At 38.5% G+C, this 15,280-nt stretch overlaps 1 protein-coding gene across 2 annotated transcripts in view; it reads left to right on the forward strand.

Moving 5' to 3' along the window:
• kcnip4a (potassium voltage-gated channel interacting protein 4a) overlaps positions 1-15,280 on the forward strand; it is a 234,547-nt gene that overhangs the window by 68,040 nt on the left and 151,227 nt on the right. The window contains exon 1 of one of the 2 annotated variants that reach the window (XM_030162143.1): positions 9,934-10,580. The exons of the other annotated variant lie outside the window; for it this stretch is intronic. Coding sequence (XP_030018003.1) covers positions 10,496-10,580 — 85 coding nt within the window. The 5' untranslated portion in view covers positions 9,934-10,495. Of the gene's footprint in view, positions 1-9,933; positions 10,581-15,280 lie in introns of those variants that run through there. 2 annotated transcript variants of the gene reach the window in all.

Consider the following 15,280-nt stretch of genomic DNA (forward strand, 5'->3'; position numbering starts at 1 on the left):
CTCGTGGTATGAATGATCAACAACTGTCCACAATTAAACAAATCTACAGGGAAGTCCTGTAAATATAAATATCAAAGTTATTATACAATATTATATCCATCCAACTCTTCTGTGTACAGTGATTAACAGATTTACTGGACCACCACCCAGTCTGAGGTTTATGGCACCATTACCCGAAATTAATAGCAGTGATCAATATCCAAATATTTCTTACATATTTTTTGTAATAGTTAAAACACCAGTGTGTACAAACTAATACTCCATAATCCATTTTTTTTCTTCATATTTAGTATTTTACTAAAAAAAAAAACAAACAAACAAACAAAAAAAACCAAACATTTACTTTCATTCTTGAACAGAAGATTTACATTTAGTGGTGACCAGGTTTTTACAGACTTCTGAAGTACTGTATATAATGTAGAAACCAGAGCAGGACATATTTATTTTTGCTGGGTATTTATGTATTAATTAATCTTATAAATAATTAAATCTAATGGTTTAAGCTTTTATTTTTCCTCCTAGCACTTAAACACAATTGATCTGTTAAATATTTAAATGTAATGGTCTCCTTTGTGTTTTCACTGAACCATCGATAGTTACTGTTGAGGCCACTCACTCAACAGAAGAGCACTTAAGAGGAATAATTGTCAGCTTCTTGCAAAGTGCACCTTTATTTATTTATATATTTATTTTTAAGAGATGGTGAGCAGAACAAGAAATATTTGAAAGTAGTTTCCTGTTAATTAATAATTTGAAAATTGGCAATCATTTTCACAATCATATCGTATTATTATTTTCAGGTTATTGCAAAAAATAATCAGCAGATAAATGAATGACGTCACTAACTATTTTGTTTTTATGAAACTTAATAAAGCAAATACTAATTTAGCTATTTAGTTTAATGGCTCCATCATTGAATGATAAGATGCTGCCCTTCTGTTGAGGTTATTGGTTAACAAAGATTGATTACGGTCACTGCACATCGATGGGATATTGATAGCGATATTGTTTAGAGAGTAGAAGTTCAGTGATTGTTAACCCCTGGATGTCGTTTCGATCTTGACTTTTAACTAGATCTGCTGAGATGAACGAAGCAAATGCATTCGTGTTGTTGTTCACGGGGCTGTTTATCATCACTAGGGTCAGACGGTCCCACTGTGTTTCTTTTCCTGATACGCTTTTAACAAATAGGCTAACCTTTTCCCTAATGGCAGCTTAACAAAATCAATCAACCTTTACCTAATGACAGCGTCTCCATGCTTTTTCTCTTCATAAACGTTACTATAGCAACCGTTGGGCATGATGGCTTTAGTGTCCTGCATCTCCTGAGGCAGGAAGCTCTACGCTTTGTTTCCTGTTGGTTGTAAAATCCAGACCCACATTTCAGAGGCAGCAGTCCAGACATCATGCTTTCTTTTTACTGGATTTATTTCATTAGGTCTACAATTAGACTCTTGGGAGGTTTCACATGGAGAAATTCAACAACAGCTCAGTGTTTTTTGGGGGTTTTTTTTGGACATTTGCTGTGCATGCATATCACGTTCCGCATAAAACTATAAATCTCATGTGCAGAGGGAATGGAATTTATTAGAATTTATTAGAAAGTATGAGACAAAAAAGTGAGAAAACCTGAATCTCTCTAATCTTTTCCTTTACAAGATTCTTTAAAAATCTACAAAGTACTGTAAATGTGTTAATATCAGGTGATAAAAATGTATCTCATTTAGTTTTCATGCATTTAATCCAGGCTCAATTGAAGTGGATTTTGTGTATTTTCTATGATATTTTTTCTATTTATAGGTTTATTGTTCTATCACCGTCTGCCTCTGTGCTATGATAATGTCCTGTCTCATTGTCATTGTGCATGTCTGGCAACGGCACATTATATTACCACATTATTTTTTGAGGCTCATGGAATTGTGTATTCAGTAAGCAACTCTGGGCACTGAGCCTAGACTTAACTGTTCATTTCAAATTGAATGCATCACCTTTAGTCCACAGTATATCTACTGTCTCCAGTTATTTCTGCTCTTACTTTTGGATTCATACTGCAGGAAAAATGTTTATACAGAAGGTCTCTGAGGATATATTACTATGTAACACAATAAACAGCTCTACTACTGCAGTTAAAGGCTCTTTGCTTTCTGTGTGCTCAGCAGAATGTCATGTGATAGACCACACTCTTTTGTTTTTCAGGTAACTCATTAACTTTTGCATTAATGGCATTGCTATTTTTGCAATAACGGCAAGCTTTTTTTTTTTTTTTTTTCTGCAAGATTACACTTGGAAAATTAAAACGTTGTTTGAATTGTCATGTTTTAATCATCCAAATATAACAACGTGGTATATAATAGAACAATATGCTCAAGTAGCAGAATGCACCTCTTTCATTTGAAAACTTTTAATGGTTTACACTTGACTGGATACTGTACAGTAACATTGCTTTCTTGAAATCTGAGAAAAAAAGTGTTCCTAAAAGTACACGGTCAATACTGTTTTCTTTCATTTAGTGACTTGTTATGAATCTTCGTCCAGTTTGACCTACATTGCTTTAGTCATGGCAAGGTTTCCGTTCTCATCACATGCTGACATTGGTAACCAGAAGGATCCAAAATGCTATGATTCATAAAGGTTTCCTTGTCTTTTTTGTCAGACTGATTTAAAAAAAAAAACAAAACTTGATTTTTACCTTTACATGTTTCGGCCACAACCTGTAGCTGTCAATTAAAGGCGTGATATTTAACTTTTTTAAATGAAATTATGCATTTTAAAACATTTCCCTGTGGTCTACATAAACTGTAAATGCTATGCTTGGGTCTGAATTCTTTATTAATTCAACTCCACAGGTCCATCTTCAACCCTATTTTTCAGTAGTGACATGAAAAAGGTCATTTTGAGCACTGGCCCTTTAAATGCAAATGACCTGTAGCCGAAACATGTAAAGGTAAAAATCTACATTTTTTATATGTTTGACAAAAAAGAGAAGGGACTCTTCATATCTTCAGTAGACAGTAGGAACCCGGTCGGACTGCCATGCTTCATGTATTTTCCTCATTTACTTGTAATTTCATTGAGGAATTATACTCATTCAAATGAAAGTCTCCTTTGCGCTGCTAATGGCATATTGGCTCTTACCTTTTTCACTAAAAACTCAGCGAAGATGGATTGCAGTACTCTAAGTTGAAAATATTGCTTGGTCTTGCTGAATGCTGTTGTTTGGTGATATGTTAAAGCACTGAAAGATATGCCCGAAGACAGCTTGTAGATTCTCTGTCTGGAGCATCGAGTAAAGGAGAGTTCTAGTTGTGCCTGGTAATATGTTTTTGTTTACTCTTCTGTGTTGGTGGATTGATGGAAATGCATTTCAAGACAAAATATATAATATTTTCTATAGACACTTTTGTCAGTGTATGGTGATGTATATACGTAGCAAGTCCCTGCTCTCTGTCTGCATTTCCTGTTTTCCTCTTGCTTTGCTTTGGGACGTGTCTGAGCGTTGACCTTTGACTTTTTCTGTTCTTCTTTCTACTACTGTATAGTTCTGTCTGAGAGACAAAACTATGGGTAAAGTGCACACACACATTGACCTTTCACAATGGTCTCATCTTTCCCCTTTTATATAAGGTTTTTATGCACTTACATATAGATATGTTTATAGATGTACATGGCTTCTTTTTGTAGAATTATGTTTTTTTTGTATTTTTTTATCTGACTCCCTGAATGACCGCACAAGAATTCCTATGTGTATATGCACAAATGGCAAATAAACTTTTGAAACTTGAAACTTCAACCCACGTATAACTTCTAACAGACCTGATATACACAGCAGAACAGAAAAAAACTTGGGCTTTGGTGGTATATCACCTCTAGAACAGAGTTTTACAAAGGCATGCCAGTTTTTATAGAGAGAAGTCCTGCACTTCAAAGTGTGAGAGTCGCAATTTGTTGCAAAGACAGTAATGTGACACCTAGTTTGGTGTTAAATAGCTCAGTATAGGGATGCACCGATTTGATACCAGTACCGGGCATCGGCTCCGATACTCTGTGTGTACTCGTATTTGTACTCGTTAAAGTAATCTGATACAAATGCACCGATACCACTTACGGCTGTATGACATTCACAGTTCAGTGCAGTAGGTACACGGCGGTGGAATAATGTGTGGAGAGTGTTGAGATTTTTCAAAATAAATGATGGTGATAAAAGTAATGCTGACTGCAAGTAACGTTAAAGACACCGACAGATATGGACGGCGCATTCTGTCCGTCCTCTGCATACATTCCATCCATTTCCCAGGTGCTCGTGGATGCGTACCCAGACGGAGAATACCACCAGGAACCGTGGGGGTAGTGGATCTGTTCAAAGAGCAACTGTGTGAGTTAGAGAAAAATTACTGACATATTTATGACAACTACCCAGGGCTGGGCCGGTTTCCATTCTACTTATAATCCTATGGGGGTAAGGAGCGGTGCAGACCACCACCAGCGGAAGTGACAATGAAACTTATCACTCATTTATCTTTTCTCTACCTCCCGAAGCTAAGCTTTTAAACCTTACCAGTGGAAACGCTGCAACATTAGTGTCACCTCTGTCGTCTCCATGTTTGTTATTACTGACTTTATTCTTCTCAAAAAACTTTACTCTTCTTCGTGGTAATTAAGAGTGGCGCCCCCTGGTGGATTAATTGAGAAACACATTAAATGTCAGCAGCACCTTGTTACAGTCAGACTAATGACCACGACAATGAAGCACATTTACAAAAGGAACTAACAACTGGAATGGGATTATTAAGTACTCGTATTGGTATTCGGTATCGGCAAGTACTCAAATGTAAGTACTTGTACTTGTACTCGGTCTGGAAAAAAGTGGTATCGGTGCATCTCTTGCTCAGTAGTTTGCGTATGTATATTCTTGTATCACATGTGATACATGCTAGTAACATCAAAGTGGTTATGACTTGGGCTTATTGCACCTCATTCTTCAAGAGCGAGGTGAAAAGATGATAAAAGAAGGAAATATTACTACCACTACCAGTCTGGTAGTAATTGATGTTGAGGCTGCAGAGACATTTTCAGTGTTTCTGAACAGATGATGTCAGTTAAATAAGTGATATTTATCTTGTTTAAATGGAATTATGCATTTTAAAGCATTTCCCTGTGGTCTACATAAACTGTAGCTGATCTGCCTTGGCGGAGGTCTGCGCTCTCCGAGTGCTTTTGTAGTGAATAATGATAACGAGCCCTGAATGTTAAGGTCTTTCTTTAGAATGCAGAAATCTCAAAAACATAAATATTTGGATAACCTAGAGGTATCTTGGTGTCCAAATGGTACCAAGCTCATGTCTGTGAGTAATACTGTAGCTGGCTAGAAGACAAATGGTGTTTTTCGAGGCCCTTATTCTGGATATTGTCATAACAGACCAAGGTTAGTAGGTGGTGTGCTTATGTAGTTAAGAACACAGCTTTGCCAGCATGCTGGTATATATATATTTGCTCAGCTCTCGATGTTGAATTTAATTGCCACTTTCCTGCACTAACTGAGATACATCGTTCATTTACAGTTTTAAGACTCGAAGGTGGTTTTTCATTTGGATCTCCAGATGTTCCTCATCTAATTTCACCGCTGTATACACACATATATTTTTCAGGGAAGTCATTGTGGTAAATCGTGCCTCTAATTTTCCAGCCAACCAACCTGCTTTCAAATGGTGGAGAAAAGCATTGTGTTGTGATGGTGGCCCTTAGGCACCTGTAGTCCTTTTTTTTTTTTCTTTTTTTCTAAATGGATCAATATATCTGTCACCTTCTCCCTGAGTGGAGCCTATTTCATGTTACAGCTGTCATTGCTGCAAGGTTGGACATGAAAAAACCTAATTTTCTATGAAAGTTGGCCAAGAAATATAAGTTTCAGTGGGATTTAAGATGGAGTGAGGGCCAAAGAGAAAGAACATTGTACTTCTGTGCTTCTTTTTGTTGCTCTTCTGTTTTAGACAAACCTAACAGTGGTGAATGTTTTACATATGATCAGTGAACAGACATGTTTTTAAAAGCTTCAGCTACACCTCGCTGTGCATTTGTGACATTGCTTGAAGGTTTGCGAGGCCAAATTGACATTAATATTAGATGGTCTAGACTCCAAACTTTGATTTTAGCATCCCTTCTGCAGGGACAGAGGTGAAATCAGTCCACACTTCATCAAGTAAACTCTTCTTGGTAGGCTCAATGGTACTTGAGTGTCTAGACAAATCATTGTGTGTCGAAGACATACAAGTGCTGACACAATATACTTCAATGCTCGGAAGCAATATATGCCTGCAATGTAGGAATGAATGTGAACGTTTCAGTGGAAGATGAGTGCACTGAAGACTGCAGTATAGCTTACGATGAAGACTCCTGGTAGCTTTTATTGTTTTATTTTCTTCCGATAAAGTAATCCTTTATCTTCAGTGGGTGCTTCAATTCTTATTATCACTGCTTTTTTATAATTTCTGTAGATACTTCAGTGATTTAACACAAGTAGGTGTCATTTTCACATACTTAAACACTTTCCTCGACACTTCAGCATTTGTAGTTTTATTGACCCCAGCTTTCATATCAGTTTTGTCTGGACCATACTCATTTAGGTAAACATGAGTCATGTCCTGACTTTTTCCTGACTGTATATGGACTTGGAATGTAGTGATTTGTTCCACACATCACACTTCACACTCAACAAGAGCGGGGGGCTGAGAGTGTAAATTTAGTAACTTGTAGGCTCTGTCGTAAAGAGAGGGGGGAGAAAACAGGACTTTAACTTTAAATTCAGTGCAGGCTGCTGACACAGTGCACTTGAAGGATGTTTTTTGGTCAGTGTTCGTTTGCCAACCACTCATGTGAGCAGCAGGCCATCTGTTCACCTCAGTCCCAGAGGTGACAAACCTCAATGAACTCATTTTGTCATCAACACTTAGATAGGCCTGTCTTTTGTGAGGTCTGAAAATGCATCAGTGTAGCTGCTCCCGTTTGTGCCAACTATTAAAGGACATTACGTGCGGAGGCTTAAGGGGTGGGTTTGTTATTTGGACACATGGGCACATGGGCTGGGTGAGAGGTGATGGAGCTGCACAGATGTTAAAGAGGTGGGTGGGTCCTGCCAAATTTGGACCAAAACAAAGTCTGCAAATGTGTTTGCATGGATACAGACAGAGCCACACACTTGCATTAAACCTCTATCCTAATTCTGTTTGTGTCTGTGGATCCAGCTGTAACCTAAATATAACAAATGGAGTAGACAAACTTACATTGTGTACAAACATTATCTGGTTTACAGCAGGATCTGCATTTCAGAGGAGTTATCAAAAAGTGGTATCATCAAAGCTTTAATAGCAATTATCAATTTTAATATAAGTGTAAATGGGATTATTTACAGTGCTTTGCATCATGGGTAATTTGTACCATTAGTATTGCTGGGCTTGCAAGTCTATTTGAGTACATTCAAATGATTTTTTAATCATTAGTTGCTTTTCCATTGACCCTCAAATTGCGTGAATACAACTTGTGCATAAAAATGTACCTAATGGAAAACGATAATTTCGCCAAAGCTCTTATTTTTCAATTAAAAGTTTTTGCACTGGCAAGAGGTGGTTGGCTGTTGATGGCCGTTATAAGCAAAGAAGGAGAGTTTTAAAAGAAACATGGTGTGGTATGTTTTAACACACCAGGAAAACAAATAATTTTTTTCATTTAGTATGGGATAGAGGGGTAATATAAAATAAGGATGAATATATCTGTAAATCAACATGTTATTTACATTCGTCACCATGTTTATAGAATGACTTCTCATGTCATCTTGGGATAATGAATAAACAAATAATCACATTTGTGATTTAGTAGAAAAACCAACATGACACACTTATGTTTTTTCAACATTTAGTTAATATCGGTAAAGTTTTGTGGATATGTCCAATGGAAAAGCAACTAGTGTCTGCTTTAAGGGCATTTTCACACAAAGTTTGAACCAAGATCCAAACCTTGTTTTTTAGTACTTGTTAGTATGTTTGATCCAGTTGGCTTTGCTTTCACACCGCAATATTGGTACAGGTCTAGTATGTTCTGTTGTCATAATGTATATATGGTGTGTCTCCATTGATGGAACGCTGTGTGTCTCATATTTAAGTTGCTCCACCTTTGTTTTGTATTCATTCTTTTGTTTTACATATCAATAGCATTATATAATGTCAGCATTCAAATTACAGATTTCAATTGTGTTTTAAGAGAAAAAAAAAAAAGTGAAAGATCTTTTTGCCACCTTGCTCACCTCAGTACCAAGGAGTAATAAGTAATGGCATGTCTGCTTTTTCTGGATGAAAATGGTTACATAGCGAGGGTTTGCCTTTTTGCACCCTCAACATGCACCCAAAAAGTACATCAGACTTCTTCATCTTCAGCTATGAGCAACTAGTAATTGGGTTAGAAACCAGACTTAGAAGTAGGATACCAGGTTTGATTCCCTTGTGAGTCTTCGAAAATAAATAAATAAAACAGGAAAATTCCGTCTTCTGCTGCTACTTATAGGGTTAGGTGTCAAAACTACTTGATCAAGTCTAGGAAAAGATTTGGTCAACATCGGCACATAGGATTCACCACATGTTAGATTATTTGTTCTGAGGCTTTGGATTTGGGTGAAAATATAATTATTAGCATATAAATATTAGCATGGTCAGTTATAGACACCTGGGTGCTAATGGAATCTATCAGTGTGTAATATGGGATTTGGGCAGAAGAATCATCGCAAAAATAGAATTTGATATAACAACCTTTTCACTGATCCAATATTTCTTCAGCCACAGCTTAAAAATCTCCTAAATCATGTCACAGAGGAGCTGCTACACCCTACAGGTACCTTGTAAATTATTCACCTAATTGAGACACTGCACTAGTTTCCGTGCAGCTCTGACCCAGTAAGAAGTTTCTCACAATACTTCGAGTCCTTGAAATCTTTATTTTATTTTATTTATTTTTTTCATTCCAAGCTCACTTTCTTCTCTTGCTCATGGAACAATCCCCTCGCTGCTCATTCCTACCCGCAACGTGTGTGCACTTGCGTAACACACCGGCAAGAACTCCAAGGTCAGAGTCTGCAGAGACTCGACACGGAGCAGCAGGATTCACCAAAATAGACCTGCCTCTCCGTCTACTGACCTGTGGATTCGTAACCTTCTTCTAAACCTCATCTTCTTCTGGATGCGAGTGTGTCAGCCTGATGGACATGTAATAATGAGTAAAATATGCCTATCAGTGTTTCCTGAAGCACAATTACAGCAAACAGTTAAAGGTTCCAGTTAATGACAGACGTTTTCAGCCAGGAGAGCTTGGCATTGATAGATGAGCGCAACTGAGGTTCGGCACGGGCTAATTAGTGCAGAAGACGATGCACTTGGCCGCTCGTAATGTCATCACACACATTGGGCGTAGCCTGTCAGTCATTATTAATACTGACCTTGACACTCTCTGGGAGAAAACCCCGCTAACCTGGGTTTCACAGCTTTTTCTCTCTCTCTCCTCTTGTCTCTGCATCCAGTTCAGTCAGTTTTTTTTTTTTTTTAACATTCATCATCTCCTCAACACCCTCTTTCATCGATGTCTCGAGAGCCAACAGTGTCCCATTAACACTGTCCATTACTGTCAGTCATTGTTTTAACATTCAATTACACATCATGCGGCAGGCCAAGAATGTCATTGCTGATTCATTGAGGTGGGCACTTTCCCCTTAATTCTCCTTTATTTCTCTCCTCCTCCTCCTCATGTGCTCTCTCTATCTCTCGTCTTCTTCTCCTCCTCCTCCTTCTCTTGGGCCAATCAGGCCACACCTCCATGGCAACCGTCAGTGAGGGTAAAACATCCACAGATGGTGCTGAGTAGAGCGAGCGGCAGGCACACTACGAGCTCAAGTGTGAGAGTGTGTGTTTGTTTGTGTGTGAGAGAGACAGAGAGGCAGAGACTCATTGGACCGCCGCTGTGTTGTGAAGCCAACAGAGTAGTCTGTAGTAACACAGAAGAGGGGTACAGTAGGAGGGTGCTTGCTCAGAGGAGTTGCAGGAAAAGTCAGAAGAAACAGTGGAGCAAGAGAAAAGACCCCCTTTTCCCTTCCTTCACATCTCCCCCAGACAGAAGGAGGTAAACGGCCGGTAAGCAGATATTAATAACCTGACAAAAGAGCACATAACATCCCTGTGCTGATCAGACAGCTTTAGCGGGAGCAGCATAACAGAGGAGCTCAGATACATATAAACACACGCCGCCACACAAGCAAGACGAGCCCCCCTCGCTGCTCTCCACTCACTCATGATCATCACTCCCACCACACGAAAGGGCCACGCTGACACAGCCAGAGGAGTGGAGGAGAGAGGACGCCTGCTGCCCAGTCTTGGGACTTTGTCAAAGTAAAAGTCTGCTCCTGGATTTTAACCCCCGAAGCCTGTGTCCTCCTTTTTGCGCTGACCTTTCCAGCTGAGCCAAGATGAGTTGCAGGAAGAGGTGCAAGCGGGAGATCTTTAAGTTCGCACAGTACCTGTTCAGACTTGTCACGGGCACACTCAGTACCGGTAAGAGTCCTCTTGGATCTAAAGAAATGGGTTTATCCCTCCTGTGTTTCGTCTTACTCATCTTTCTGACTCATCCTCACTTCTGCATCTGACTCTTGGCTTGATGAGATTAGCTCAAAGTTAAGGATTGTCATATGGGACTCCGTTAGGACACTTTCCTACTATCAGTGCCTGCCACCAAGTAGTATATTTACATTTATACCTCCTCCAGAGTGACTAATTTGACTTTGCATGGATGTGAAAGCGTAAAAAGGATATAATATGGCTAGACGCAAAAAAGAAATTAAGTATTTTTCATGTATTTGCATATATTTTCCCTGCACTCATAATGCTTTTAGCAAGTTAATTTTGTCAATAAATACACTCTGCAGGTATGGTAACAAGGAAATAATCTATTTTTTATTTCTTAAGTGACTGTGACAACTATTAACACAACAATGACAAATAATGGAGAAGTCTGGAGCCATATACTGTAAGACTGAGTCCAGTACTTTTGATCCCGTTTCATGCTGCAAAGTCAAGATAGATTGTGCTTCCCTTTTTTGTTCTGCCCACACACACCAAGAATCCTCCTAATAAAACGGATAGCGTTTCAATGGTTTTAACAAGATTAAATATGAGATTAGAGTGGATTACCAGCAGATTAGTCCATGAAGAGTTCAGTATGGATAAAGGTTGCCAGCAGTAGCATATGCTTATCACTCATACATACTGCTGGAGCGCATCACTCTGTTTATTCATTATTTATTTTGTTTATTATTTATGGCACATGGATTTATTGGTACTTTACCTCCAGCGCTTATTTGTTTATACAGACTGAATTCAGTGGGCTTCTTTTGTGTGTAGTGTAATGCTCTTGTGTATTCTTCTTCTGCTACATTTGACTAGTTGATTATCACATTTTCTGTGCATGAGTAAGATGCCAAGATCTACAGAGGTGCTATATGTGCATGCTAATGACTTTCAACATGCTTCTTAACATGTGAGGCAGACAATTGCTGTGGGGTTTCCAGACCTTGTGTTATAAAAAGATCCATCAGTTGGGGGATTTTAAATAGTGCTGTTAATGTATGGATTATTTCCATGCAGCCATGGCCTACTTTACTACAAGCTCCTTGACCTTCAACATAGTGCATAGAATATGTATCTGAAAAGAGGGTACCTATAGAAGTGTCATCTATGGGCTGCTCTATAAAAGGTGTAGATGGCTTCAGCTTTCCAGTCATACCCATAAATAGAGAATTGTGGGATCAATCCATTGGTCTACCCAAAGGAGTTAGTTACAGTATTGGTTTCCTTAGCTACATGCTGGTCGTTTAGGTCGCGTGTAATTCCCTTTTGGTGATAACGTGGTCAGCGTATGTGCAGGATTCAATTTCCATGGGCTTTGGTTGCTAAAACTGCAGAATTGCTTCACCAAGAGGCTACAGTGTTTGTTAAATATCATAACCCCATGATTGTCAGTGGCTATTAATTATTGATTTTGTTAAATACAAGGCTGGACATATTTCCCCTTGGAGTAAGTTCAATTACTGTACATGAGCTGAGTCAGTGAAACATATTCCTTATATTGACTATGCTCTGAAGAATATTACTTTATCTGCACTTTCTGAACCCACAAAACCTTGAATTTCTAGCAGTAATCATGTAATAAACTACACTGAAAAGCCAATTTTGGTTATTTCCTGAACATTTAAACAAATACAATCTTCCCTGCATTTCCGCTACAGCCTTTTTATGACTTTATTACAGAGAAAGACATATAATTGTTAAACACATCAGTCCTCCATTAGCCAATTTTCACTTGAGTGGATCAGATCCTCTATAAATACAACGTATTAACTTATCGTCCACAGACTGTGCTGGAGATTAATATAAATGGGATATGACCAGAGTAAAGGCTGGCGTTGCTATACGATGGTGACCGGAGGAAGAGAATGATAGATGGAGTCAGTTAGCAGACCATGGGATTTTAATTGAGATGTTCATCGTCCTAGAACAGCCCCAGTCATTGCTTCATTGATCACTTAGTTGCCAAGGCCAGCACAAACACATAGTGTAGGTCGAGGGTAATGCACATGATGTAGCTGAACAGGCCTGGGAAGATTTAACTGTAAATCTCATCTGTAATGCCACAAGAGGGTTTTGTCCACACAAGCATTTTCTTAATAGACCTTTGAACAAGACATACTGTGGTTTTATTAAGGCTGTATAACAAGTCTGCCACTCAGAAATTATACACATATGTATCTAAATTACATAAAAACATCTGTTAATTGATCAACGACCGCTAATTAAAGCAGCTTCCAAGTGGCAAAATGTTGATCACACAGCGTATTTCATTTTGTTTTCAAGTGCAGTCTGCAGCCTCAGCACTGGATAGCATGACATCTTAGACATTGGAGCCTTTAAAGGTCCACCAATACAGTTTCAATATGTGCTGGTTTACAACAGCATTATGCAACTTTTTTAATGGTTAAATTTAGGCAGTGACACAGTGAAAATTGTCAGGGTGAAAAAAGTCTGCAAAGATGTTAAAAATATTAATTAATCACAATGTATTTATTAAAATTCAGAACATTCTCTAATCTGATGAAGTGCTGTTTTTGCCTAAACATTAAAAGCTGCAGAAGTTGGAATGTAAATTCAGTCCTGGATTTCCTCAGTTCGATCTTCCATCGACTCTGAAAACCTCCTATGTGTTGAGGAAAGTTAAAAAGAAGCAGACTGAAGTGAATCTGAAAGCTCTGGCACAAATTCACCTTCTTCTAAGGTACATGGAGAAGGAGAAAAACCTGCTACGGGTCAAAAACTCCAGCAGCACTTATATCGAAGAATTTTATTTCTTGCTAAATTTAGACCAGTGCATTTTTACTAGTAGCCTTTATTAGGATTATCTGGAAATGCATAGCCAGCTCTGTTCAAATAAAATATAAAAGGACGTAGACCATACCAGCACAGGCACTTCTGATATTTGTAGCAAAACATAATGTGGTCGGAATCACTCAGTTGAAGTCACAGATTTCACAGTTTAGTTATATCAGAATGCAATATCAGTCAGAGTAGTTGTGTGTGAATGAATAAAGATTGGACCCAAATGGGATTCATTGTCGTTTTGTGTAGCTGTCGTACTAAATGAGGGGTTAAGCAATTAACTGATCCTGAATAGGCCTTGCTTATTGGCGTATAGACACAATAGTGACAGTAGGGCAACACCTTCATTCATATTCATGCTACCACTGCTACTCGGTAGGCCTTGAATTTTGCAGCCAAGGGGAGGCAACAAATCACTGATGCACATGCTTCCAGGTTATAAATCCAAGCTGCAGCATCAGCACATTCTCAATATATTGAAAAGCAGGTTTATTTGTTGCTCACACCAGGGGAAATCTTCATAGCTTCCAATGTTTCCAACACAGCCTCTGTAACAGAAGAGCAGGGAGGGCTTCCACTGCACCAGAGCATCGTTCAGGATCATTTAGTCGCCTTCCAGCATGTGATTATGGCGTGTAAAGTGACATGTATTCAATGCTTTAACAGGTACGTGGTCAATACCCTTGATTGTGGCCTGAGATATAACCTCTCAGCCACCATTTTACCAGATTGCACTGCAGCACAGTAAATCTGCCATTTGTTCCAGATGAGAGCCAAAGTTTTCTGAATCTTTCCCTGCATCTTCACAGTTCGCCTCTCCCTTAGTCGACAGTCAGGCTTATCTGCTTCTGTGATGCATCATCCTTTTTTTTTTTTCTTTTTTTTTTTTTCCTCATCAGGACAGGCTCACATGTTTGTAACTGATGCCAGCATATCGTTTGACATCAGCGCACATGCTGTCTCAACACCTGCACTCACCTTTTACAACAGCAAAAAGTTTGCAACATTCAGCTTTTCTGTATAGTGTTAACACTGCTGAACTTTTTAACCAGCATTACATTGATTCAAGTACTTTATAATTGGTCAGTGCAGTTGCTCTCACTTCACTGGAGATGGATATTTCCTCCACTGTGGTCTTTCTAAAAGTACAATACTTAATGATTCCAATAGCAGTGAGCTTTCAAATGAAATTATATAGGTTGCACTAGGCAGCAAATGCTAAACAAGCATTTATTGCTACCTCTAGATTTCATTTTTATTGCGCTATCAGCTAAATTAAACTTCCTCTCAATAATGCACATGATGTTTCTCATAAGGTATATTCTGAAACTTGAAAACTCATCCCATTGTTAGACTGACAGCTTATTTTGGCAGCTTTTCTTGGTCAGGTCTGCAGTTCCAGAGAGCCACCCACGTCCCCTCTTCTTAGTGATTTAAGCATCGTGTCTTTGTCACTTTTTGGTCAGTTTAGGGCTGTTTTTTTGGCAGCGTCCTTTCAAAATAGGCATGGCAGGTAAAATCTCCAAGCGAGGGTTCCTCTAAGAATTCAAGGTTCTGTGAAAAAGTGTAGTCTAGCACCTACAGTCAAGGAAAACATTATTAGATCATCAAAAGTCATCAAAAACAATGGTTATGCAATCAAGCACTAACTCCTGTGTGTATCATGTGACTAAAACAGACAGAAAAGAAAACATGGAATGTCTAAAAGCACTGTTTTTGGCAGTACAATGCCATAGCTATTGATGTAAGAACTGAAGTTATTTTGGTTATTATCAAGAAAACCATGGAAAATGATTAAATATCAACTCTGAAATTAAACTCTAATG

The sequence above is a fragment of the Sphaeramia orbicularis genome, chromosome 18 (genome assembly GCF_902148855.1).
Source record: "Sphaeramia orbicularis chromosome 18, fSphaOr1.1, whole genome shotgun sequence".
Lineage (NCBI taxonomy): Eukaryota > Metazoa > Chordata > Actinopteri > Kurtiformes > Apogonidae > Sphaeramia > Sphaeramia orbicularis.